Genomic DNA, 27967 nt, shown 5'->3' with positions numbered 1-27967 from the left:
TCTCCGCTTTGTGGCTCACCGCTAATAGTGTCTAGCGACTGGCCCAGCCAAAGCCTGAGGCTAATATGTTGTAGGCGGTCAGGTACCTTACATAGTACCTTCATTTAGTTTCCCTGGCGAGGTACTCGGCGGTGAGATGATTGGGTTTGTTTCGCTGCCGGGGCACCAGTCCTTGTCCCGCCCTTCCCCGTCCCGGTTCTGTAACATTATGCGAGCAGTCTCATGTACTGGCGCGCATAGTGGTCCTTTGTTGCTCACCTTATGCGATGGAATGCTTAGCCGGGCTCTGAATCAACCTCGTCAGACTAACATTTCGGCTTGGGTGCTCAATTCCCGGAACCAAATTGGCGCTAGCCAAGCTTGTAGTGGAATGATTTTCTTTTTGGACGGCGACTCGATAATTCGCCTTGCACAAAGTGATATATCGTACAAGATTCTATACATGTTTGGATACACTGTTACATAGCTCTCCTGTGGTCAACCCGTCTGTCGGGCGGGAGAGATTACAATTGACCGGCCTCTCAGATCCGCGGGACTGGAATGTCCACAGGCTTCGTGTCAGCCTTGTCCTCAGCCTTCTTCGCCTGCTCGGGCTTCTTGACAATCTTCTCCTCAACTTGCACCGGCTTGTCTTCAGTCTTGGTCTCGGCCTCAGCCGCCGGCTCTTTCTTCTGTTCAGCGGGCACCTCCTCAGCTGCCGCTTCTTTCTCTGCGGGCAAGCTCTCCTCAGCCACATGCTCCTCAGCAACCTGTTCCTCGGCCACCTGCTCCTCGACAACTGGTTCCGCATACTGATGTCCGTTAAGAGGCGTGTAAGCACCGCTCTCGTTAGTCAGGTCGATCTCGGGGTCATTCTCCGCGATAACGCGTGCATCCTCCCAGACATAGAATCGCTCAGTCAAAACATGCTTGATCGCCTTCATCGTCTTGAGTACCTGTCATACTTTAGTCAGTAGCTGTCGGCCTGGACAGTTAAACGGGCATACGAACCGTCTCATCTCTCTCGTTGGCCTCGTATGATCCAAATCCAAGCTGGCGCCTCGTGCGCTCACGGCTGGTAGTCGAAATGCGGTTTCTCTCCTTCAAGCAGACATACCACAAGGCATGAAGATCGTCCCAGCTCTTCTTTCGCAGCTCCTCTACCATCCAAGCCCGGCCGTGGGCCTGATCCTCGCTGGGCGTGTTCACCAGCTTCTTGTCGTAGAAAAAGTCCCAAAGACCGTGGTTTGGGTCCACTCCAACCGTACGCTTGTAGTTCGCAGGTTTAGGCAGCTCCTCCCAGGAGACGGAAAGAGGCTCTCGAGGGCCTGATCTCCTCATGGTCGTGACACCTCTCAGGCGGTTGTTGTCGCGGGTCTTGCGCACCGAGCGGGCGGCGGAGCTTGAGAAGGATGATGTTGCGATTCGCGGTTGTGCGATAGACGCCGATGTTGAGGACGTGGGCAGCCATTGCCGAGTCTCCTGCAGCCGCAGTACGCGGCCAATCGATGGCCGCAGTGCATTGGGGTTCGCCATCGCAATTGAGGTCAACAAGGCTGCTGGGGAGAGATCATGAATCCCTTTCTGAGAGCTCGAACTATTTCGCCTGGTCAGAAATTTGGGTGAGCCTTTGGCCAATCAGACGAGGATTTTCGGCGGCTGCGGGTGAACGACCTGCCGGGTGGACCCATTCGACTAGGGTCGGTCTACAGCCACGTGTGTGGCTGGTTGCTGGGAGCCAGCTGAGTATGTGTGGCTTGTGCTGCCCAGCACGTAGACCACCAAGCTTCAGTTGAACTGTTATGGTCACTCTAAAGCTTGCAACTTCATGACTTTATGAGATGGATGACTTAATTCTCCTGAGATACTCGGCGCTTTGTTCAGGTTGTAGATATGTTGGTCAAAAAATGTTTCTTTTACACTTTCATTCCTAACTAAGCAACCTGCACAAAAGACATCGAGCTGACGCTTTTCCTGGGTGCTAGATAGTCGATCTCTTTGAATTACCGCTTGATGGTCCTTTGACATAGAACTGATGCTTTTGAATTTTAATGGGGGGTTTTGGTTAACGTGCAGAAAGTAACTCATGAGAGTTGTGAGGAACTCAACGGTTGTGATATGACGATACCATTGGACACGTACCTAGTTTTCCTTGCCATCGAAACACACGGCAGAAAGATTCTATAGTTCTTCCACTGGTAAAAGTCTTGAGACAATGCATTGAATACTTCATACCCTCTTGTTGGACACATTATTGTCGGTTAGTGTTCTCTTTCGGTTGTTCTGAGAAATGGCTGGAATACATGTCAGGCGCAACTTTGGGAGTTGGGTTGCAAAACTCCGAAACCCATAGAAGAATCCCACAAGTTATTTTCAAGTACTTAAACAAAAATATATTTGCTGTCATTGTCACGTTCAGTTTGTCATCGGCATCACTCAAGTTTGGTTCTTCATCGAGTTCACGGATGTTGTCATGTAACCAACTCGTGCAGCCAACGCTGAAAAGTCAACTGTAAACCTGCGCAAGCATCATGCATAGTGTCTTTTGAAATCATGTGTATTTTCTCTTGTAGCTTGTATTAGAAATTAGTTGGAGCCATGGTTCTTTCAATGCCCAACATGTTATCAGGATCGAGTGAGACCCCAGCTACCGCGAAGCAGTCCTGTCCTTCACAAACAGCCATCGTCCGCCTTATGGTATTACTTTCACATTCCATACGGGAGTTTCTAAGTACTACGCTTGGGTTTCTTCTTAGTCAGTGACGCGCTGGAACTATGTGTCAGTGAAGAATAGACCGCCTGAAGCCGTCACACATCCTGTTTGATTGTACACCTACTGCCCTGAGAGGGGTTCGTGAAGAGGAGCTGCCCAGAGAGAAATAAACTCACAAAAAGCTGCAGTCATTCGTACTCTAACTACGGAATCTGTAGTTCTCTTTACATCTACCGTGCAAGCAGCGCGGCCAGGCACACCTGGGAGTAAAATACAACCCCCACTACCTGGGAACACCTCAATTACCGCGTCCCTTCGAATATTTAAAATTCACACGCAGATGGATATATGTACATATACAGCATCAGTACTTTGAATTCAGTCTTTGATTTCCGGTGTTTTTTTTTTGAGGATGACATGGTTTCTATGCTTCATAGCTGCCCCCAAGGCTCTTGGTCATAAAGTTTTTGATAATCCTGTAGGCATATACGCAACTTCTGCCTCGTACTCTTGGACGCTTATGCGTTCGCAAAGTTCACAGTTTATCCTCCGATGCTCTAGGTCTGGTGTCTGGTATGTTTATATTTCTAGCTGTTCCTCACACTCGCAAGACCAAGTGACGTCTCCAGGTGGGAGACAGCTAGTAAGCCATGGCGAGCATGCTTTTAGGAACAAGTGGCTTTGAAATTAGATGTGGTTGTCGTTTGCTTAACATCAGTTCAAATCCCGAGGTTCTTCGTCACCTGAAACTCGGGATCATGCCCTGTTTTCACAAAGGAGGGCGTCGAACCGGTAGTGTCGTCAAGACAAGCCTACAGACAAACGACGCCTCTATCAACGACCATCATATAAGAAAACATCGACAGATAGACTTCAAGAAGCCACCGGAGCATTAGCCGATTAACAGATTACTTTAAGAAGTTGTGGACTGCAGCTTTTATCCTTGGCCATGGCTCTTTGATTTTAGGAAGTTCTCGCCATAACGGACCATCAAGGTAGCCACGGTCGAACATGACACCGGCCTCCTCGAAAACACGTATACATCTATGCTCCGCTGGCGGACTACCACTATCTAACGCGCCGAAATCAAACTTAGGTTTCCGAAAAAATAAGTCAAAAACCCCCGTGGAAAACCAGGTCCGCCTCTACGAAAGCCAGTCGTAAGAGTTTTCATCGAACCAGATGAACGCCCCTGTCAGCCTCGCATCGCAGGGCATACAGGTTGCCTCTGGTAGATAATCTCAAAATTAACCGTCATCGCGTTTTGAGCTTTAGAGAGCCAAAGGTTCGGCAAAAGACTCGACGTCGAGAACCGCGCGGCCCATCGCGACGTATACTACCAACATTGGAAACACCATGGCTAAATCCGAGCACAACCCACCAAACAAGCAAGCCACAACCCACAAACCGAAAGTCTAAACCAACGTTGTCTCCAACAAGTCCACATTCCCGTGATCCAATATTCTCCGTTCCCATCCCACGCGACCCAACTCCCTCAGTTCCCCATCGCCAGCACCCACATCCAGGAGCCCACAACATGCACACGCCCGCGGACCCTTCGCCAAAGATCCGCAACCAGCGGCAGGAACAGCAACATCCACTCACAGGAAAAAGTGGCCGGTTGGCCCAATGGCAAGGCGTCTGACTACGATTGAAATCACAGCCAATTCGGATATCAGGAGATTCTGGGTTCGACCCCCAGGCTGGTCAAACATTTTTGATACTTTCTCTATATAAACCATGAATTTGGCGTAAAACCCATCTCTGCAGGCTCACTCGCCTTTCTCTTCTTCCTCTTTACCGACTTTTACGAACAGCGTGTCTTCTTGGATTGCAGAATTTTCACTGGGCAAACTGGGTCCCCGGTGGGACATCGGAGGGGGAGGGGGGGGCCTTGACGCGCTCTCCGTCGCGAAGCGATGGGCGAAAGGAGTTGTCCTTGAAATGCACGCAGGCCTTCTTCTACGTGGCCACGATGTATGCCCGAGGAAGGAAAAGGGAGCCGACAAGCGGTGAGTATTACGGCCTGATGAATAGGTGAACGTCCTTTTTCGGCCTTGGCCGGACGAGACCCGTAGTCGTCCGTCGTCGTCGTCAAGAAGCACTAGTTCAACTACGTGAGCTCGTGGCCCGTGGAACTAGTGGTTACTATATCCAGTCAAAGGACACATCATTGGCAGTGAACTGGGCATCAACAAACTGCCTTTGCCTGAAAGGCGAGCGTGCCGTCGAACAGGCGGATAGAGTCCGCGCCCACCAGCTTCCTCGTCCTTTTTGATCTGTCTCCTCCGAGCCGCCATAGACTCACTTCCCTCAGGCGGCTTCCCATACGTGCTAAAACCCCCCTTTTTTCGTCCCACCCCTTTTTGGGTTTATCTTATTATTCATAACTAAACTCGTTCTGCAAACGATGGTCTTGTGGTCATCGGACGTTTGTATCTCGCGAGGCCGAAGACAACTGAGCAACTAGGTGAAAAAACAAAAAGAAAAAACAAAAAACCCACAAAAGCGTAGTCGGCTATGCAGAAACAAGCCTCAACAGCCGAGAAACCAAGCCCAGTAAGAACCACAGTATCTTGCATTCCAGAACATCTGGGCATACATGAAGAACCTTGTAAAAAGTGGCAATATTTCTGCTCGAGTCTGCTGGCAAATAGGGGAGATAGGCACCAATGGGATAGGGAAACCCAGATGGATTGAAGGAGCAACAACCTCAAGGGCCCTTATGGAGCGAGCTAACAATCATCCACATCAACTAGAAACTCTCAAGCATCCAAAGCACAGAATGCTCAACATTCGGTTTTGCCAATTGATTGTTACCTATACTACACTTAACATCTGGGAATGCCTGCTAGCTAGCACTTTGATATCTGCGGGTCACCGTCACTCAGCCTCGATGTCTAGTATTGGGGACGAAGAAAAAAAAAGAACCCCAAGGCTTCTAGTCTCTTTCTCTCTCTCTCTCTCTCTCTCTCTTTCTCTCTCTCTCTCTCTCTCTCTCTCTCTCTCTCTCTCTCTCTCTCTCTCTCTCTCTCTCTCTCTCTCTCTCTCTCTCTCTCTCTCTTCTTATGCCCACGCCATCAACTAGGGCCAGGCGCCATGTATTTTACCGTGGCGAAAAAATAATAATAATATAAAACCCCGCTAGTAATGCCAATGCAGCAGAGCAAACGAGAACCAACAGAGACCACGATGACCGATTATACGCGCCGCCCTGCCTCGCGCTCGCGCCTTACTATGCTGTTTCCGTAGCCCGATTTAGAAACCCCCCCATAGCCTCTGAGAGCCGGACAAATGTCTCCTACACCTACAGCCCTGCCTCCCATTTTATGCTACCATATCAAGCAGGCAGGGTCATGCTCCCTCCTTCCTTGATGCGACATAATAGGGGGCTTTTTTTTTTTTTTTGAGTGTTTCGGCTAGGACAGTCCACAAGTCTTGGGCCCTTTCTTTGCATTCCATACAACCGCGAACTAGGCGTGCAGCCCCTACTAGATCTACATTTCCTAATTGCTTGCCTTGCCAGGTTGCTAGTTGTCAGGCCACCGCATATCTAGTGTATCTGCATGTGTCATCAGGGAGCACCCGAGACAGTCCTGCCATTCATCCAACAGAACTGTTGCCGTCGTGTTTCTAATTGAAAAAATGAAGTAAAAAAAAAAAAGGATCATCAGACCCAAGGGGTGCTGCTGTTAGTTACGAGACTCTGCCTATCTTTTGCTTCTGTCCGTGGGACGAGGGTAGGAAATTAGGTCGGCTTGAGAGAAGTATTTTGACACTGTGGCCGGGACTTGAGTCACAATCAACCATCAAGTCATAGTGGCAATCTCGTGTACGGGCATTGCGACCGGAGCTCATCTCCCAAAAACACATCCGCTGTCGCCTGGTGCTTTTGCTAGACGAATGCCGGTAGGCATCTCCGAGGGCCTCAATGTCTCTTGTCCCAGAAGTCGCCTGTGCATTGACACGCATTGAGTTGATGAGAGACATCGGCATAACAAACACCGGAACGGGGTCAGTCTCGCCTCTTCCTAAACCCCTCCCGCGGCTACTAAGTTGCCAGAGTCTACGATATTGTCTCTTCAAAAAAAAAAAAAAAGTTGAGGCAAGTCAATCTCACGTAATTCACACAACATGTCAATAAGGCCATCTGTCACCAAGGTCCAAACCAAGTTGGCATACGGAACTTCTCCGACTTTGTCAATCGGCCCTGAGTCGGGAGGAGTCCCCATATGGCGCAATTGCTTTCCAACATAATTACTGAATGCCCTCATTTCGTGTAACCCGACGGGGCCGCAATCCGTGTACACCCCTTCCGCGTTCGCGGGGGCTCCACCCGGGAGAGCACCGCGTCGTCAAGAAGATTGTGATACACCGCCGTGGGACCCCTTCCGGGGGTTGAGGCTCGCAGGCCAAGTACAGAAGCAGAAAACTGCGCCGCACGCAGTACCGCGTGCATCACCGCACTGCGTCCTGAGGAGGAGATGAACTTGGCAGAAGCTCCATGATCGGCATCCGGGCGATATGTCACGTTGAAGCATGTTGAATCAGTCGGCCCTTTCGACTGTCGTCATAGCTGGGCTTAACTGAATCGTAAACCTCTTCTGGCCTGGACATCCCAGGCGTGAGGCGACCTTCAAACCACGGACCAGACGGGCTTCCTGCCAGTAAATTGACATTGCAGGAACGTCTATCACTACGGGTTCCAACGACTTCCTTACCAGCCGGAGATGAGGATACATGGCTTACCTTGGCCTTGTTTGATAAGGGGAACCCTCGCAGACGCGTGTAGCTGGATGGTCTGGAATAATGATGATCTGGACCATCATCCTTCAGCCATCACAGCCACAAATGAAACGAGCAAGGCTGGAGCTGGAGGCAATGTTCCCAACAATAGATCAGACGAGCTGTGTTCCTGGACCAGCTTGATCTGACGCTTCTCGCGCCAGCTGCGTAAAAATACAACCCAAAAAAAAAAAGAGGTACCCCCAACCACCCCCACCCTAGACCGGTAGGTAGAGGAAGCCCTGGTAGTATTTCGAGCACAGTGTTATTCCCGTACCAAATTAGCGCAGCGCGCAGTGCAGGGCACAAGTGCGTCTTTGCCCAAAACCGATGAATCGGATGCGTTGTCTATGTCTTGTGGCATCAGGTAAGGCAGCCCTACATCAGCAGCACCGGACGCCAAGTCCTGACGATGTATCCCCGCGCATCACATAGCTGTACCGTTGCTGCTGCTGTTGCTGTTGTTGCAGGTTGCTGCCGCTGGTGCTGCCGCTGGTGCTGCCGCTGGTGCTGCCGCTGGTGCTGGTGCCATGAGCATGGCTCCCACTGCTGCTCCTTAGACGTAGCGAATTTTCCAGAAGGAGGTCGCGTCAACCTCGGAGCAGTGGTCGGGCATGGGTTCGCATACCGCTCCCACGTGGACTATCGTGGGTCTGTTGTCCCAAGTGGAGATTTTATGCGCCCTCGTCCATGGTTCATGGTGTCACTGACAACGCCCAGAGGTTGTTGTATGTGCCAGTTGCATGGTCGTCGTTAGAGGTAGGGAGATGAGAGGTGGCGGCGGCGTCTTTGTCGGAAGTCGACTATGAGTTGACGGAATCTTGACAAGTCTGTCATTCTTGCGTTAGGGTCTGCTAGACAATCGGCCTCCATGCAGGCCGCATGTGCACAACAAGTAGTGCGTGGTTGTTCAATCTATGAGAGGGAAGAAAGCTGGCTTCCGCATCCTTGCAATCTCGGGGATAATTCGATTTGTCGACTCAGTGGCCCGCCAGCGTGTGTGCTAACGTAACCATGCTGCATCTTGCAGGCAAGACCCTGACATAATCCAAGGTGGTCCCAGGGCGCCTCCGTGCTCATGACCTATCATGGGGGCCCTGAGGGGTATTCCCAACATCAGCGACTCCTCTCTTCGTGTCAAGGCCTGACTAGTGAGCTTCCGGCCGGCACTTTGTATACGTACTTCCGCGCAGCGGAACTCGCAGACATGGCCTTTACCGCTTCCGAAAGCGTTCTTCGGATACGAGCGAGTCAGAATTAGATAGCGTCTTGTAGTTCCGTGACAGTCGCAGAAGCCAACTCACGGCTGGCCAATTCTCCTCATTAGGCTTGACAGAAGGGAAACGTAACGGGTTGCTAACAAAGGTCCGGGACACCGCGCCAATTCCTGTTGACGTAATTGGCCTTCATGACTCGTGCAGCATCAATCCATGCTCGTCATCTCTGGCAAGACATGCTCATGTTCCAACTCCAAGGACTTGCCAACCTCTCTACTAAACCAGCCAAGTGGCGGTCAATAGGTAGTCTGCGGCGAATCCCGCCCTGTTAAGACTGACGAGGGGTTTTGTGCAGGTATTGCAAGATAATACCGCGGCGAAGCAATGCCATTACCAAGCCTGTACAAGAGGGCTCTCGCCTTAGCCTAGGTTTACCATCTCAAGGCCAGATCCGCTGAAGTACCTCAGTAAAAGATGGTGGTGGAGTATTTTTAAGGAACCGCAAAACAGCCTCAACACTGTTGAAGCCACGCGGGAGAGGAGACCGGCCGAAAAGCTCCACTGAGAACGCGCTTGTCGCTGGAGTAGAGGGTCCCTGAAGGTGAAGAAGCTTCAGATCCCGCCGCTGTCGAATCTCCAAATCTCCAAGACAGCCTCCTCCAGGAACACACCAAAGGGACTAGGTTGTCAGAACCACTTGCCCCGCAAAGAAGGCTGGACGGCCGTTGCAGTACGATATGCCATCCACAACCAATTCACAGCGATGGGCAAAAGGCGGAGATTTTATTTTAGAAGCAACTACTTCAAGACCCAAAATACCAGCAGCAGCAGCACCAGCAGCTGAAGGCTAGTTGTGAGTGTGTACCGAGGAGGAGGTTCCACGACAGTAAAAGCTCCTCTCGATAGGAAAGCAGCATGCTGATTTTGGATGGGAGAGGCGCCTGCACCTGCCTTTGCTGGAAAGGAGAGAAGACTTTGGCCATTGGTTTTCTTCATTTTCTTCTTCTTGGTTCTTCTAGTCGTCTCTCTCTGACACAATAGGAGTGCGCTGGATGAATAAACGATGATGAATCGATCAAAGGGACGGGGACCTCCATCAGACCGAGGCACTGACGCGAATCCCTGCCGAGATCGCCAGCCACAACTAAGCGTCGGATTTCCTTACCAAGCACTCCGACTCCTTCTGTCCAGGGATCTGCTGCCAGGAGGTACTATCCGGCTCGTTCTCGTTCATAGTCCATACCAAGACTTATCAGCTGATGGTAGGCAATTTGCCTATCCCAATGTACTTGTTACATGGTCCAAGCCAGTGCAGCTGGGATGTTTGCTGTTGTCCAACTTGGACTTTGTCGTCTTATTCTCCCTCGCTCTGGACTCAAGACGTTACCTTCTTCTGGTGTATCTGAAAAGTATGTTGCAGCTTTGGCTGAGGGGGCCTGCTGCCAGCATGGGACCTGTCGCACCTGGGACTTCGTCACACAAGATTAGCGGACATGAGTTCCCTATTTGACAGAGCTAGGCCATAACCAGTCCCCATTTGTCATCTCTCTCTCGGCCGATTGTGGGAGGGCGTTAAGCTTTGGCCGCTACAGGTGCCAGTTGAGGGCAGTACACTCCGAAATCGACCACGGACGCGAGCTTCGCACAGGGCTGCGACAAAGTCTGGCACAGCCCACGCGCAACCTGGTCCACAACAACAGACGCGGTGTTCTTGGAGGAGACACTGTCGGACGGAACCCGCTTGGCGGCGTTTGTAACTGTCGGATATCTCTCCGCTCCGAACACCCCTCCCCAGCATTCTGTAGGTACTGTGCTCTATCGTCTAACTTGAACCTTGATGCCGGAACCAGGCAAGAGCACCATGTACGCAGTAGCAAAATCTTCCTTGCCAAGCGTGTATCTGGTCGGGGGAAGTTCGGGCAAAAAAAGTTCTGCACCCTCCCATGACCCATGATGCAAGCGTGGCGTGAGTATTCGTCACTTAGAACGAGCTCGTAACAGAGTTTTAGATATAACAGGTATCGACAAAAAGACTGTCTGCACCATCTGATGTGGTGGGATTGGCGTTGTGTTTTTTTGACGATGATGAACTCAAGATATGGCCAAAGCTCTCGGATCTTGTGCTTCTAGAAAAGAATAATGGGGAATCGAAATACCGGCAAGAAGGGTTGAATGGGGCCGTGGGCCCTCTTCACCACGCACGAGCGTCATCGTCCCCTCTCAATCCGTCCAGTGCGTCCCACGGCGTCCCTGGCGTCCCTCGCGTTCAGAGAAATGCGACCAGCGACGCCACCAAGCCAGGGGGGGCTGCTGTCAATAGGAAGAAGGAGTTATGCCGAAGAGCCGGTTATAATCTGCACGCCAACGGGAATGTCGCTTCTTTTCGCGCTACAACCTCACCACCCAAAAAGGTCACCAGCTCAGTGTGGTCGTCTTCAGGTGAAGGTCGTCAGCGAGCCCCCTTGAACCATGTTGAGGGTATGCCATTGGTACTGGAGAAGGAAGTTTGCTGCAAAGCCAAGCCGTCTGGTCGTTCGTTTCTCACTTCAGTAGTCCCGCGGTATCGCCTTGCTGTGCAAACCCTAGTATCCCAGTGAGGGATCTGGGAAGTCATAGTGTACAATGCAGGTTCAGAGTGGTTGGTCCTGCAATTGTTTGGACTTCCCCCCATCCCTGTCGTAACACTAGGGGGTTAAGGCATTTCCGCGCGAGGCGATTGTATTCGAGTCAGTCTACGGAAAAACCAACATATTCATCGCCGACAAGCTTCGGGTGCAATTAAGTTGACTTGTTTTATTGCCAACGTGACTTCACTCATAAGCCGGGGTGTGAATATTTACTCATATCTTAAAAACTTCGCAATAGGAGTTCGTGGTCATTGCTGCGATGGGTCCAGCAAGATCGATCTTTGTGCCCCATTATCCGTAGTCCATCTCAGATGGTCCCGTCCCGTTGAGGAAAAAAACAAAAAAAAAAATTAAGGGCGACAGCTGCCCATTGGATGGCGCACGCGGGTAGAGATGGGTCGCGAGGCTCTGGGGCTCTTTTGGGGGGTGGATGACCTCCAAAGGAAACGTCCATGCCTTGACCACTTATTGATTAGACTGTCAACAACAGACCTGCATTTGTTTCAAAGGTCTCTTTCCCATCCATACTCTCAATCATGGCCTTGGTGTCTGTACCGCTGGCACAAATAACCATTTCGGCATTTTACGGACAACGCACCATAATAGACGGTCGGACATAGGCGAATGCTGAAGATTGTGAAGCGGTGACTCGGGCAAAGTCCGATATTCTCGCGCAGAAAGCGTGTTTTGGGGCCGTTTCGCTTGACTCGTGGATCCTGCACAACATCCCTCAGCTCCCGTCATGGAGTGATTTCCCCGTCCACACGGGCACACACACACACACGCACGCACACACGCACTACACAGTATGTGTGTGTGACAGGCTGATGGTACGTAACCTCTTGGTAACCAGTTGGCGACATGTCCCTCGTCATCATAGGGTGATAGAGGATTCATACTGTAGAGCTCAATGATGTGCGCGATATTAATTCTGAGCTTTGTCGACTGCGACGCCAAGGTCGACAAGGAACCGTAGTGTTTATCTCGGCCCCTAAACCAATCGTCTGCCAAGAATAATGAACGGCAGACCTTGATGTGAGAATCTTCTGTCATAACAGCTTCGTTGCAGGCGCTCCAACATGCCTACTGAGTGTTATCTCTTCCATTATGCCTGGCACTGAGGTGCGTGGCCGGAAAAGCCATTTCTACCAGTGTGGTAGCAAGGTTTACTTGGTCTCCCAGCCTCAGAGCTATCGAGTCATCTGGTCAAAGATGTTCTGGATGATTTCTGGATTGAGCGCCTAGGCCTAGCAACGAGGGGTGGCCTTGTTTCCGGTGACCTGGCTTTTGCAATCGCCGGACCATCGTATAATTGCCATGTTGGATGGCATGATGGCTCGAAACAGTAGTTTTGGACGCAGCGTGACCCGACGACACAGCACACGCCGGAAACGTCCTGTCATGTGAGGTGAAGAAAAAGCAGTTGATTGTCATGCCGAATCAACTCAGATTGTTATGATTAGTGAGAGCCAAAGAGGACAAGGGTCACCGGCACCCTGGACGATTAGAACAGTGTCTTGAGAATTGGCCTGGCTAGGGACGAAATCGGTCAGCGCTACCAACCGGTTGCACTATTTGATTGGGACGCTTCGGGCAAAGACTCCGAACATTGCCGGTGCCTCAACAGAAGATGGAAGAGACATGGGCAACATACGTCAAAGTGAGGAAATTGTGAAGCTCACGAGGGGTAGCAGTTGTGCAAGTTCCAAGGTGCTGCAGCGAATCATTTTTGCATGATGCGCTTTTGTCTTGGGTGGAAATCAACCGGCTCTATCGAGTGACGGCACCCCCGGCCATCCGATTCCTGCACCTCGCTGGATGGTAGGAAGGTCAATAAAGTGCTTGGCATCTTGTGCTCGTCGGTACTCGGTCCCGAAGGTGCCCACTTTCTGTACTTTACGTCTTGGAGGCGTTGAATTTGTGCAAGCGGCGTGATGCCGGCAATATTGGACTTTCAGGATTGAGTCGCCCCATGCGTGGAGCAGGCCGTTCGGAGCATGTCCGCGTTCCGGCTGCCGTAGGAGCACGTCGCCGTAAGGATATACGTTTCTTCTTTGGCGTCAGTCGGCATGCCAAATGCCAAATGAGCCGACCATCGCCATTATCGTAATACATGACGCCGAAAATGGCATTATAGGGTTGATGGCAGATTTTTGAGCGGTTTTTTTCTTGTGCCGCCAGCGTTTGACACAGCCATATCCCTGACAAGTGTTTATTCTGCAGCAGACAGCCAGCGCCAAGCGCAATTCCAGAACCAGAAATGAGGGACGAATGCCGCCCATTCTCCTACACCCACGCATCTGTATCCTTGCTCCTGATGCATCCATTAAGCAGGGGTCGATCCTCGTAAGATGCAGCTGGCGGGTACCTCGGATCTTTGAGGCGGCGGCGGTGGTGGTGGCAGCAGCAGGGTGCCCTACCTTGTCTTGCCCTGCCCTACCCTGGCCTATCCCACTCTGAGCTGTTCAGGTAAGGTACACATACATTTGTGCGTGCCGTAGCCGTACAGTGGTTAATGGTACACTGAAATCCTACCTCGATTCGCGTGTGGCGGCCGTGACGCTTGCAGGGTTCGCCATCGTCTCATCATTTTTGGTAGAGCAGGGTCTATGTAGTAGGGCGACCTTGCCCGATTTGAAGGCACCCTGGAAAGTCGACCGTTACAGGCAACACCATGATGTGGTAGGTACTTCGCCCTACTGGAGGTTTGAATGCTCGGTCTCAGTTTTGCACCGTCAGGGTGTTTATGCTATACTGTTGTTCGTGTGTGTGCTTTGTTGAAGTAGCCCAGCATGGGTGCTCCAGGCAGTGGGCGTCATCAGTTAGTAATGAAGCTTCTACTGAAGGTATGAGAGCAGGGGTTTGTCGTGTGTTCATTGTTTTTTTTTTTCTTTTCTGGCGCAAGCTTGTCATAGGATAAGCCGCTGGAAGGCGAATTAGAGTGATTCAACTGCACGTATCGTGTGTCGCGGGCGTGTCAAATGCGTAGGGCGAACGGAAGGGGATATGCGGTATCCAAGGACACCTAAGAACGGAGACTAGCACATTCCCAGAGACAGTCGATCTCACGAGCTAGTCTTGGGAGGATGAAAAGCGGCACGATATATGCGCAATTGGACGGGAAAGAGACAAGAATAAGGGTTCATCACATCTGTTGGCGTGTGCTGGCATGCAGGTGGAATCAATCCACTCACGCACGTATCCTCACCCTGAAGAAACGGGAGTTGGGGCTGGGGCGATGAGGAGGAAGAGGAGGAGGAGAAACAGACTACGTAGAGGAGCAGAAAGAGGGGATAGACGGGGGTGCCCTCGAGGGTTTGGCGATGAGCGGGATAGGGAGGGGACAGGGCCACAACAGGAGCGGGAGGGAGCGCTGCACAGGCACCATTAGTGGAAACCGTCACCTGTAAAGTGAACAGCTTGTGGTGTGCCATGCAGCTACGACAGCACAGGTAGCGTGGGGACCTTGAGGTGATGGACAGCTTGTGTGGATGTTGGGCTGATGCGAGGAAATCTCAATCTCGAAAGTTCCTGGGGCCTGGGACTTGGGGCATGTTGGGGCCTACCTACCTGCCGACCCGAATTCCCTTGGAGTTTGGGGGTGGGTGCTTTACTGCTTCGGGGCAACGGCGTACGAGGAGCAATGACTGGGAAGGTCACAGAAGGAAGGGGGTCATGGAAGACATGGAAGGCATGGAAGGTGTGGAAAAGAAAAAAAAGAAAAAGTGGACGGCTGGGAGGTAGTGACTTCCAAGTTGGCAACAACAAGGAAGCGTCTGCATCCGCTCGGCAGGCACAGATAGTGTGGACGGACGTGACGAGTGCACTGGCTTCCCCCTACCTTGTGATGCGATGCAAATACGATACCTTACGATACAGTGGTGCAGGTGCAGCAGAACCAAGCAGGCCCAAATGCAGTTTCATTTTCAGGAAGGTGTGCGATGCGGAGTTCTTTCCGCTTGGTAGGCAAGCAAGACAGGACAGGGCAGGCAGGTAGATAGGTAAGCTAAACCTCAGGCAGGCATTGGCATGGTCCGTCAAGCACACCGTCAGGAAAGAAATGCAGAGAGGAGAACAGGAAAGGGCTTGTCTATCTCCTTCTTTGACGTGATGGATATGTGCTGGGAGGGAGCAAGATTCACCCCCCTCCCCTTATTGGCTCATTAATGGACATGAATTAAGAAGATGGGCTGAGGTGAGGGTTTCCCTGAAGCATTGGAATAGCTTTTAATGAGGAAGACGCAGAGAGGCATGCGCAAGAAAATATTGTATTATTAAAGTGAGCAACTTACGGTGAGACAGAGACTCGTTGTGAAAGTGACTTGGCCAATGCAAGCGTGGTAGGGTAGTTGGGCATGAAGAAGGGTATGAATGGCAACATTGCATAGCCCGTTGATCTAATGCAGGCTTTTTTTTTTTTTTTTTTATAATCTCATGCCTGTTTCTCACCTCTTTCTACACTAATGATTATCTCTCACCTATACCAAGAAGCTCGGCTTGGACACAGTGCAGTCGAAAAATGCAGCCTCAAGTGTAAAATATGTTATCAATCTGCGGAAAGGAAAGTCCTTCTCTGCTGCTGCTGCACCACCTACCTAATTTGCACTGTCCTGTAAGTCCGTATCGCCGTATAATGGGCGCTAAAAAGGAGAGGACGGTAGTTCGCGTCACCGCCCTGTTTGGAGGTAACGATACCGGAGGATGCGGGCCTGTGGGAATGTTGACAGGCTACAGGTAGACAAGGTAGACAGGGCGACCATGTATGGAAACTGACAAGCTAGGGCAGGATAGGTTCAATTTGACACTCGCCTGGGAGATGACCGAGCCGACAGTTCGCATTACCTCACCATCTCTTTCCTTCCCTGGTGCTTCTTTCCCTAGCACACACCACCGTCTCTTGATTCAAGTCCATCCAGGGCCTTGTCTTCCGGTATCTGATCATACAGTTGATGCTCACAGTGTTTGCCCTGTGTACAAGCACCTCCGTGGCAGGCATTGGCAAGCGCTTCCCTCGAAATTTTTCTCGTCTTTCCTGAAGGGCGGAAGGTACGTCTCGACATGTACCTCTTGCCGTTTCTGCCTGCCAATTTATTCTTCCTTATTCGTGTTTATTTGAATTTCTTTCTCCTTGGTAGGTTCCTTTGCCTTCCATCTTTCTCTTCTCTTACTTCGTTTTTCATCTTTTGGCCTCTTCTTCCTCGTCAATTCGTTGCCATACCGTTAAGTCTGACTCGACGAGAATTCCATACACAACCAAAAGCCAATTCCTGTGGTCAGAACATCTAGAATCCGGCAAATCCTCTGATATTAATCGCTTTGCCCCAAGTGGACAGGCCCCTCGAAAAAAAAAAAGAAGAAAGAAAACGGGTCCCTTTCCCCTCCCTCGTTCACCTCCCACACCTCTGACTTTACCACACACACACCCCCCTGAAAAAAATTTACACCAGGCGTCATTCACAGATGCTTTGATCTTGGACCGCGGTCTCCAACTTTCTTGTTCTGGTCTTCCATCTGCACACACAGCAGCAATACTGTCCTTGCCTGTCCGCGCCTGTCCGCAGTAGCCATACAGTTGCAGTTGCACCTTCCTTCCCTGCCAGCAAGAGGGAGAAAAAAAAAACCTACCTGCCAGCCGATACCTATTTCAGGTATCCTTCGCACCTACCAAGAAAGTTCTCCCACTTGCCTTCCTCACCTACCGAACCCTCATCCACACCTTCCCATCGTCCGCCTTGGTGTCAACCAACCTAGCCGACCAACGGTCCAACCTCCCACACTTTCTCCGAAAAAGGGCCTTCATAAAGAGCAGACAGGATCCACTCCTCCCAGAAGGGGCGACGTCCAAACCCACATCTTCCCTTTTTTCCTTCACCTCTTTGGACGGAGTGACCATTGCTCAACGGTTCCTTCTTTGCACACCCTCGGCATCCACCCCGGCAAGACCACTTTTTTTTTTCTCTGACCCCCTCTCGGCGGCGCCAGGTACCTGACAGTTTTTTGCCGAAAGAGCAACGCGAGAAAAAAAATAAAAAGGATCGAGCCCCATCTGCTCCACACCCGACCCTCTCCAAAACCACCTCCAAACGGGATCAACTGGAGCCTCATCCCACCACAAAACCCACCTTCTCACAAAACAACACCTCTTCGCGTGTTGTCTCTTTTTCTTGGGTTCGCGACTTTCATCATCTTTCTACTGGTGGAATCTTGTCCCTGAGGAACTCTACTCTATTATCCTCTTTCCACTCGAGCATTTCCTTTTTCTCCTCGTGAAGAAAAATCAGAGGATCATCTTCGATTGGGTAACGGCTTGATTGTCCTTGTCCCACACAATTTTTTCACGAGGCCGTCGACGAGTCCCGTACAGACGTAGGAACGCGTCTCGACACCTCACAGCAACTATAGCTCTGTGCGCCTTTGTCTCGACAAAAGGCAATCAGATTTGCACGCGGATAGCATGGACGCTTCCCAGTACCCTACCAATGGTATAAACACGACCTCGGCCTCCTACCCGTCGCCGCCCGCCATTACGCCTCACCAGCTTCAGCACACCAACTCTCCTCTGCCTCACCAGACTCTGCCGCCTCTTCAGCCGCAGACCTCCGCGGCCATGAACCAGATGTACGGCAGCAACCCTCACACTCCTCGCACTCCCGCGACCCCCAACACTCCGGGCTCTGCGAACAACATGCCTGCCTACCAGCAGCAGCAGCCCCCCCAGGCCGGACGTGGCGGTCCCTACCAACAGATGGGCCAATACCCTCCTCCCCCTCAGGCCTATGGCACTCAGTCTATGCTGCCTCAGACTACGATGGCTTCATCGCACCCCCAGCCCATTGCGCCTGCTCCCGCCTCTGGTCGCGTCCCGCCTGTTCTTCGCCCCATGCCTGCTGGCGGTGTCATGCCTCAGCCTGGCATCTCATCTCCCTACGGACCCGGCTCCGTACTCCCCGGAGGTCTTGGTGACGGCGAGCAGCCTACTCACGTTGTAGGCTCCCAGGGACGTCGCGGTATTCTTCCCAGCGCTCCCGGTCGCCCTGCGGCAACCCCTGCCGGCGTTGGTAATGCTAAGAGCACCGTCATTCCGGTCAAGGATGCTGATGGCAAATTCCCTTGCCCTCACTGCACCAAGACGTACCTGCACGCCAAGCACCTGAAGCGCCATCTTCTGCGCCGTGAGTATTCCCTGATTCCCCCCCTCACTTGGCTTGGCTGACAAGCGTCCTTCGCAGACACGGGCGATCGCCCCTACATGTGCGTTCTTTGCCGCGACACCTTCTCGCGCAGTGACATTCTCAAGCGTCACTTCCAGAAGTGCTCCATTCGCCGAGGCAACCCGACTGGTGCTAGTCACTTGTCTCACCCTCAGGCCCATGTCAAGAAGAATGCCGCTGCTCAGAAGGCAGCTCTTGGTCAGGATGGCGGACTGAACCACCTCAACGGTCTAGGTAATATCCCCGCTGACGGCATGGTTCAGCCTTTTGGTATGATGCCTGTGTCGGATGGAATGGGCAACCTTGCAAATGATCAGAACCAGCTGTCGCGCTCCAGCAGTCTGACAAGAATTGATAATGGCAATAACCAGGACAGACGGGGCTTGACAGGATCTGTCATGGATGCTCAAGGCCGCGGCGGCAGCTTCGAGCAGGCATACAACGGCGATGTCCCTAGCTCTATGGCGCCCAACATGAATCAACAGATGCAAAACTACAATATGCCCCCGGGCCAAAATGGCATGTCCATGTATGGCGGGTCAAACTCGAACCAACAATCGGGCCTTGATTGGTCTCAAATGTTCCAGGCTGGTGCGCAACAAACCTACGCAAATACATTCACAACTCCTAATCTTGGACAGACGCAGATCGCAACCAAACAAGAGCCTAGTGCTGGCACCGAAAGAATAGATGGTCTTCCTGACCGAAACCACCACGCCGATTCCCTCTTCTTCTCCACCTGGGGCGTACCGCCATCGATCCAGGACCCTTATACCCTTATTTCCAACCAAATCCTCAACTTCTTTTACCCCCCTGGTTCCCCGATTACCAACGAAAGCGCCGGTTTCAACTTATACTTTTCGGCGGAAAACATACGCGATTTTCTGGAAAAGTACACGCACTTCCATGTGCACTTCCCCATCCTCCACACACCGACGTTCCGTATCCTGGAATCGTATACTGGCTTACTTGCAGGCATGTGCTGTATGGGTGCATGTTACTCAAACCGTCTCTCCCCAGATCACGTGCGCGATATGATGAACTTCCTCCGGGCGGCGTTAGTTCGCGACGTGCATTTCTTAGCTACCACGGTGGGCAAGCAGCAATGTGGAAACTTCGACAGTCGCTCATCAAATAACGGTCAACGTGACATTGAGGAGCTTCAAGCTGTTATGCTGCTCCAAATTTTATTAATGTGGAACGGCACTCCTCAACATCGCGAGAGCGCCCGTGACATTTTCCCTGTCCTGGCGGAGCAGACTCGAAAGCTTCGGCTGATGGAGGTATCCACTACGATACCCCTCAGTCCGCTGCACCAAAACAACTTTACCCCTCAGAACTTCGATGTCTCCACATTCGATTGGGGTGTGTGGGTTGAACAGGAAAAGCGGATACGCCTCATGCACATCATCTTCCTCTGCAACTCTTCTATGGAACTTTATTTCAACGCCAGCTCTCAATTAGATAGCTTCGAGATGCGTATCCCGCTTCCTTCGGACGACGCTGCATGGGATGCACGGACGAAGAAGGACTGTGAGGACGCTCTTGGGTTACACGGTGAGGACTTGGTACGCCAGAAGAACCCGAACGGCACGCAACGCAGCAAGCAACCAGAGATGGATCTTGCCTTGAGGGCATTGCTGCATGGCTCGTATCAGATTCAGCCTGGCAGCACAAATCTCTATGGCAAGTTCATCCTGATCCACGCTATTCTCTCATTGATTCGCCGTGCTCAACTGGATGGCAACGCTGTAATGAAAGGTTACGCGACGCCTCCATTGAGCGACTGGATGGTCAATGGCGGAACTGATGGAAACGGTGCAAACAGCGGGAGAGCTACTCCGGTTGATCCCACTCTTCAGGCTATGCCAGCTCACGTGCACGAGTCGTTCCGTATGGCGCTGCAGAAGTTCAAATCCAATTGGGATGCGGACATGAACAACCAATTCCCGCCTGGCATGGCCAAGAATGCAAGGAGATATGGGTTCTCCAGGGATGGTATTCACTTCTACTGGTTGGCGACATATCTCCTGAAGCACACTCGGGCAACAGATTTGCAAATGGGCTCAGACACTAGATTTATGCAAGTGATGCAACTTCTCAAATCAGTAAAAACTTGGGTAATGACGGATGGTGCCTCGCGGGGCGAGGAATTGGGATCGGTTGGAGAAATCGACAAGGAATTTGGGGTTACGAACCTAACACTCGACATGGCACGACTTTTTAAACCTCTTCCGGCAGTGGTGGAAGATCCAGGAATTCCTTCTGTTCAGACGGATATCAGTACAGTGGCCGGCGGCATGCTCTGACACTCAAAAAATCATCTGCATTTGGTGGCGTTTGTTTGCTATTTTTTTTCTTTCTTTACACTTTTTCATGTTTCCTCACGGATCCGTTCTCATCAACTCATACGCTTTGTTGCCGAAAAGCAACCTCGATTCCCTACTGCATCAAAGCCGGATCCACGGTGGTTAGTTCTGATATGCATCTTGTGGCGGGTGGTTTTGCGCAATAGACGGGGAGGAGGAGTTGGCACTGCATTAGACTGCGATCAGATAGAACTTGGGAGGCTCTCGGGTGACACCAAAGGTGGCCTGGTGAGGTTGTCACGATATTCATGGCTTTTCGCTCATAATGACTTCGTTAAAGCGGTTGCGCGGCTAGGCTGGTCTGGTCTAATGTTAGATGTCTCAAAAAATGGGTGGTACTTGTCATTATCGCGAAAACAAAAAAAAAACCGGTCTGCAGCAGCACTCCTTTTGCCGCCAGCACAGTTGAGTGCTCTTCGAAAGTCAGTACGTACTTAGAAATTAGACATTGCAAAATTGACTAGGCTGTACAAACCAAAACCGTTTTCTCAAGCTGTTGCCTCTGTGACCCTCTGTAATGGATGAGTAAGATAGAATACATATGTTTGACGATTATCCGATGATGAGTGTATCATGTTCTTTTGACTGGTGTTACATAAGGAATCCCTCCCGGTCTCCTATGGGCACGTCATGCTCCGCCCAAAATTTTCACGACTTGTCCACGACATGGACTTTAGGAACGTATTTGTCGACGACAGCCTTTTCCTGTGGTGTCGGCTTGTATTTCTCCTCAGCCCGGTCTGAAAGGTAGAGTCCTGCCCCGCCCCAGGCAAGGACAGCCACGCCGAAACCCAGACGCGTCTTGGGGGACAGGTTCTTGTACGCTCTGTGGGCGGGCGTCAGCCGAATAACGTGCCAGTGGGAGAAGCAGGCCGAGAAGCAAGGTGGGGGGTGCTGGAGTCAAGTATGGGGATGAGAGGGCAAGGTAAGAATTATATGTCTAAGCTTACTTCAACATCGAGAGGCTTGATCTGATGATATGTGAGAGTGAAATGCGGATGGTTATGCGTAAGAGGCCGATGGTACACCTGCCTGAATTTGTTGACAAGTCAGTCGGGAAATCAATCATAGGCGGCATTACGCTTGAATAGTAGTCTTACCAATTGAAGCTGGCTGGGCTGGACAAGTCTGAGCCGAATGTGGCCGTGGTTTGAACAAGAACTTTTGCGTGGAGGAGGTTGAAGGGGGGGATGAGAGATTCTATCGCAGGTAAGTGAGTGCCTCGAGGTGATTGGCCAAACTCTCGACTATGTGGATCCTCCAGATCACCGGCGCCCCCTCACCCTCTTGATGCCGGGTTAACATGTATCAGAAAATAACTTGGATTTACATCCTCATTCAAATCGTAAGCCTTCTTGGACGAACCATCGCGACCAAAAAAGAAAGAAAAAAAAAAAAAAAGTGACTCTAAACTGTGCGCGAAGAGTTATGGCATCGGACCTACCCGTCGAGCTGGTCGAGCTTATCTTTTCCAACTCCTCCTCTTCCATAGAAACTATCAAAACCCTCCGCCTCACATGTCGTGCCTACGCAAATTTAGGCTTCCCGTACCTGTTCAAGCCATGTTTTACCTATCTTTACTGGCGAGGCGGTGATGATGCGCGGCGTCTGGAGAGCTGGTCCCGGCATGCCCGCCTGCGCCGCCTGCTCCGCTTGCTGACAATCAACCTCTCTCAGATGGACGAGTACACTGGGCGGCACTCCTCGTTCTTTCAGTACTGGGCCATGATGCCCGAGGATAGAGATGCGGTGCTGAGGGCAGGGTGGGGGGAGTACTATGACAAGGAAGCCGGGCGGAAGGCGGCGGGTTCGACCTTTGAGAGGGATGGAGTGGGGTTGCCTGCGGCCATGGGCATGTTCGAGGCTCTTGAGAATGTGAGAGTCGTTTTCAACGAATGTCCTTACGAGAATGACGTCTTGAGGAGAGCATTCTCGGATCCATCCTCTAGACGGTTTGAACCAGCGCAGGCAAAAGAGACATTTGAGCTTTTAACAAGGATGTTGGCCGAGTGTGTGCATCTGAAGCGGCTGGATATCGATCGCTTTCCCATGACGATGCGGCCGTCAGTTGATATTGAGAATCTTTGGGGGGCCTTTGCGAGCAGCACCGGCAGACGACTGGAGGAGATCAAGCTGGCACTGGACTTTTCGGGGCTCGAAGGTGGGGAGTTGCCCGGGCAGACGTACTCTGGTTGGGGCGAGTCTGTGGGGGCGTTATTGATGGATTGTTGGAGTGTGAAGAAGCTTGCGATTTCGAAACATTACTACACCCCGCTGAAAGCTCGAAGGCGGAAGACTAGCAGGCTGAATCACTTACTTCTGCGGGACAACCCCTTCCAGCTGACGGATCTGAAGCTCGAGGGGTTTGCGGCGACGGGGGAAGAGTTGTTAAGCTTTGTGACTCGTCAAGTGCCGACTTTGAGAAGGTTGAGGCTTGGTGGAAGGGGAGTTGCGAACCCGAGGGAGAAATCAAGAGGCGGTATCTGGTTAGAGGAGGGGACCTGGTTCGCCTTCTTTTCAGGGTTGAAAGAGGCATTGAGGGAGGAAAAGGGAGTGCTGGAACGTGTGCATCTTGAGGGTGACTTTGGACAAGCTGACGAGACTGAGTTTGAGATAGACGATCACATTCAGACTGTATTCGAGACATACGACTTCTATCCTACGAATAATGATGAATGGGAAGCGGTGGAAAGGCCCAAGTGGTTGAGCGGGAGCGTTGCTGAGACTGCCTTGGACGGGGTGGTGTTTGAACAGTACGTTCTTGGGGATACCATGCCTTACCCGGGTTTCTTTCTCTGAAGCCGAGTAGAAGGCATCTGGCAAATGGGGCAGGATCTAGATTCTGCTCTTTGGCCACAATAAAAAGGAATAACAACTAAGCTTTAAGATTTCAGTCTTCGTCGTACCTTTGATCCATGGACAATGGCCAATCTTCGGGCAGTAGTTTCGAAGCCACAGAGGACACAGCAGCCCTTCATCAAGAATGGGGTAAAAAAAGAAATAAAGAATCTAAAGTCGACAGGCCGGAATACTAGCGCCCGAACGAAACAGCAGCGCAGCAATGGGCAGAGAACATTTAGGGTGTTTGGCAGCATAAAATGAGCTCTACATTAGGTATCCTACCTCTTCTTTGCCTTTTTATCAAGGTACTAGCTAGCCAGCTACAACCTGGACACGGCCATACTGGGTGTGGGAGCGAATGACTTTCCTGCCGTCACCGCTCTGCTTCCCGACACGAGAAGAAACCTAGGACTCAAGAAATGTGCATGGCATTTTAGCTAACTGTAAAAGCTAGTTTTCTAAAAACAGAGGACAACTCTTGTTTCACCTCAACATTTGGGAAACCCAAGGAACTGCGGTGGTAGTGCCATGTGGTTCTAAAATCAAACAGTTACCCGGAGCACATCTCTGCAGATGAATTTAAGTTAGACTCTCCGGATTCTTGAATTAAATGGTGCCAAGGTTTGGTTTGGTTTCGTCCTCATCTTTCCTTGGGGAGGACTATGCAATCTTGCTTCTCCGCTCCTGGGTTTGACAACCCCTTTCCGGACAGGTCCTCGGCCAGGGTGCTCATTAACTTCCCAATAGACTTTCCTCACGTGGCCAATCAACCTAAATTCGAACGCAAACAAAATAGGCGAGTTTGCTAGTAAGATATTATGAGGTGTTGCCTTGTCAATCGACTCATCCAAGTGGCGTAGAAGTTGTGGTACCTCAAAATCGAGCTTCCCAGGGAGGTGTAGACTCTGTTGAAGGAGATTGATTCAATGAAGGTGAATTCAATACTGGATTTCTCATCGGCAAGAAACTATGATTCTTGGCCACAATGCGATGTGGCCCTCCCTGAGTTGTTGCCACTTGTGGCAACAGGTTTGCGGGCCAGTTCATCTCCGGGTATGCCAGTGACACATTGTTCAGCAGAAAAAGCGAGACTAAGTCATTTAACTCGTAGATAATGCGACCGAAATTTTGCTGACAAGGGAGACAAACAAAAAAAGCGGCATCGCTTATTATGACTTGTCTTCAGAGTATAGGGCCAAATCTTTGTTGGGTTCCAGAGACGTGAACGAACCCCTTGCCAATTTCCTGGCCTTGCATGCTTCGAACTGGCAGGTTTGCATTTGCTAGGGGATTCGGTGGGAAAGTAACACATCTAGGAGATTTGGTAAATACCAAGGGTCTTGGGCCTGAAAGTCCCGCAGGATGCAACTTATCTACAACAAAAACCGCATCCCACCAAAGCTTACTTCATAAAGCGTTTAACATAGAGCGGCAGGAGGCTTAGCCATGACTATTAGATTTGAGCGTCTCCTTTCCAATGCTTCCGTGTCTTTGTGAGTAGCATCATGCTGTGCCTGCCTTAAGTAGGGAAGCATGCCCAAATCACTCTTCGCTCCGCCCCTTCGCGACAAGGAGGACATTGAAAAGCTGTATGTGCCGCGGAGCCCAGGTCAAGTGAAAGCATCCAGATGGTCGCTAAGGGAATGAGTGGTCTGGGCCCAAGAAAAGTTCACAAAAGCATTTTTATGCAATGCTACCAATCTTTCTTCCTTAATACTTCCCAGCATATCTTGAAGCCAGCCGAGTAGGGTATGAGCCAGAAACTATCGAGGCAGCGAAGTGAGTTTGTAACAAGACATACATACTATCTTTACGCTTCTGAAGCTACGACATACACGTGCACATGCCCTTGCAAGCTAGTTTAGGCCATGTTCTCAGCAGGAAAGCCGCCACTGCTTAATATCCACTGAACAGAAGCGGCAGGGCTAGAGCTCTGTGCCACAAGAACGCCAGCGGCAAGGGGCGAGGAGAAACACAGCTTGAGATCTGCCTCGCAACATGGCCTTGTCTTGCGAACTTTGATTTGAAGCCGCGAAAGCTCACTACTTCCTTCCCTGCAAGCCTTCCATAGAGACTACACATTACGTTCAAGTCCATACCGGAAAAATGTTGACTTGATAGTGAAAGATATTCAAGCCCAGCTATCCTGTTGCCGAAATTTTAGGTCAAATGCAAAGAAAAAGGGAATTCGACGACTCAAGGTTATCCACTATGATGTCGTCTTTGTCGTCTGAATCGAAATACTTCTCAAGCGTCGTAGCCATTATGTGCGGGGCCATCCCCGAGATGTGTAGTCAACATGGAGGCTTCCCCCGAGTTGTCTGTCCTGGGGAGTCGAATCGACCACCGTCCAACAACCAACAGAAGGAAGATGACCCAGAAAACTAAGTGACCGAAAGAACGCTGGAACAATAGCGCTCGCTAGACCAGTAGTGAGAAGGATGAGCAAGAGTGTGGTTGGGAGGTTTCGTTCGCGGACGCCGTTGGCACTGGGATTATCAGTCTCGTCTCTTGCGCTGTCCATCATCATTGAAGCATTTGGCCAGATGGATGAGAACTTCGGTCGGTGGGAACGACCAGCTCTCGAGGGCAGTGAATACTCCAAGTGCTAATCTCCTCTTTCAACGAATACTGCCAATCTTCCTTTCCGGAAAACTGTAAAACTCGCGTCAAGCATGTTGCAATAGACTCGCTGGGCCCGCTAGAAACCTCGCATTTGTCGATGGCCGGTATCTTCAAGGTGCCGCTGGTATCCCAATAGACAGCCGCGAGAGTCTGTATTAAACGAGAAACCGGGCCTAAGTTTCCGGATGTCTTGGACTGAGACTACCATGCGTGTAGCACTGGACGCGACACGCTCGACGCCGCGCAGATCCTGACGCAGCATCCAACTGGATCCCAGACGGAGACGATATTTGTCTGTCGAGAGGGGTTTCACGAACCAACATATGGATCCTCAAACTAAACGTCGTTTGAGGTCGTCAGCCACCCGTTGATTTATGTTCAAACAAGACATCCAAAGCTGCGCGAAATGATACATTGCCGTCGTCGGTCTCGGGGCACCTTGGCCTGCTCGCATTGTTGTATCAACACCCATGTGTTTAACTTTGGCAATATTCATGCTCGTTAAAAATGGAATAGATCCACACAGAGCAGCATCGTTACTTGTCTGGATCCAAAATGAAACAAGTGGGTGATGACCCCCCCCCCCCCCCCTCTTTCAATATCTAATAGGAACAACCACGACGGCCCCTAAACTTCGAGGCGTTACTTCGACCACGTCTGTTCTTGACATTGCCTCGACAGAGTGGCAGGAGACTGGCCAGTTGAGACCGGCCAATACAGCCTGAGAGCTTTAGCCAAGGCAAGTAACCCAGCCACCTCAAACTGGGCATCAGAAGGCCAGGGGTAGGAAGACTCAAGGAAAAAAGAAGAAGATAGTTCTTGTAGCTAAGTTGTCGTCTACAGAGTATATCCTCATACCCAGATGACACGCTACGGAAAGGAGAATGCCCGCGATTTGCGGACAAGGCTGCAAAGCATAAACTCTACCGAGAGCCATCTAGAAGCTCGAAAGACGGAAAATTCGCCTGGCTTGTTGGGGCCCGGCTTCTTCAAACGTGTAGAGCGGGCATTGATAGAGAATATCTCACAAGCACAACCGCCCTCCACGTTCTCCTAACCTGGGTCCAGGCTTGCATAGATAATACTCCAACCATGCCAAGGAACAATTTCAGCCTCCAGGAACAACAAATTTTCCAGCGCTCGAACGCAGCGACGTTAATACCGGTTGAACCATCAAGAAACGGCTAGCCAAGCGAGCCACTCAGCGTGAATGCAACTGCCGACGTTACAAAGCGTGACATGAATGGGACAAATCAAAACCAATACCACACGGCCACCACGCACAGCCCACTCGGCCGCCATCATTTCCTGCACGATGAGGTCGCCATCACGCAGGGTCCAAAACCCCCCCTCATCTAATCGCTGAAGTCATCGTGCCGACCGCCCACTGGGGCGTGTCAAGAGGTCTCATGAGATCCTTCCTCCCCCGAACTTTAGGGTACGCGGTGAAGAAAACCCAGCACAGCACAAAAGTGTTGTGCATGTGCTCCACGGGCGGACGGGCAGACGGCTTGTTTGCCATCGTTCCGTGGAAGCAGTGTGATGCAGCTTCTCGCTCCGCGCTGACGCGATGGTGTACCGAATCTTGGTTGATAGCAGG

The 27967-nt window shown here is 51.2% G+C and overlaps 4 protein-coding genes across 4 annotated transcripts; 2 read left to right on the top strand and 2 right to left on the bottom strand.

Annotated features, from left to right (window-relative positions):
• Nucleotides 1-521: 521 nt before the first annotated feature.
• CTRU02_202146 (mitochondrial 54S ribosomal protein uL29m) lies at nt 522-1515 on the bottom strand (the record flags this gene model as incomplete). The annotated part of the gene is made up of 2 exons (XM_036719554.1): nt 522-935; nt 991-1515. The coding sequence occupies 2 exons, from the start codon at nt 1513-1515 to the stop codon at nt 522-524; spliced, it is 939 nt and encodes a 312-aa protein (XP_036588256.1).
• Nucleotides 1516-17775: 16260 nt separating this feature from the next.
• On the top strand, nt 17776-20841 carry CTRU02_202145 (C2H2 transcription factor; the record flags this gene model as incomplete). The annotated part of the gene is made up of 2 exons (XM_036719553.1): nt 17776-18493; nt 18551-20841. The coding sequence occupies 2 exons, from the start codon at nt 17776-17778 to the stop codon at nt 20839-20841; spliced, it is 3009 nt and encodes a 1002-aa protein (XP_036588255.1).
• Nucleotides 20842-21549: 708 nt separating this feature from the next.
• On the bottom strand, nt 21550-21979 carry CTRU02_202144 (uncharacterized protein; the record flags this gene model as incomplete). Its single annotated transcript, XM_036719552.1, has 2 exons — nt 21550-21727; nt 21852-21979. 2 exons carry the CDS (start codon nt 21977-21979, stop codon nt 21550-21552), a joined length of 306 nt encoding a protein of 101 aa, XP_036588254.1.
• A 350-nt stretch (nt 21980-22329) lies between these two features.
• Nucleotides 22330-23700, top strand: CTRU02_202143 (uncharacterized protein; the record flags this gene model as incomplete). Its single annotated transcript, XM_036719551.1, has 1 exon — nt 22330-23700. One exon carries the CDS (start codon nt 22330-22332, stop codon nt 23698-23700), a length of 1371 nt encoding a protein of 456 aa, XP_036588253.1.
• Nucleotides 23701-27967: the final 4267 nt, after the last annotated feature.

This window comes from Colletotrichum truncatum (genome assembly GCF_014235925.2).
Source record: "Colletotrichum truncatum strain CMES1059 chromosome Unknown Contig_0001, whole genome shotgun sequence".
Taxonomy (NCBI): domain Eukaryota; kingdom Fungi; phylum Ascomycota; class Sordariomycetes; order Glomerellales; family Glomerellaceae; genus Colletotrichum; species Colletotrichum truncatum.
This window is presented reverse-complemented; position numbering and strand designations above follow the sequence as displayed.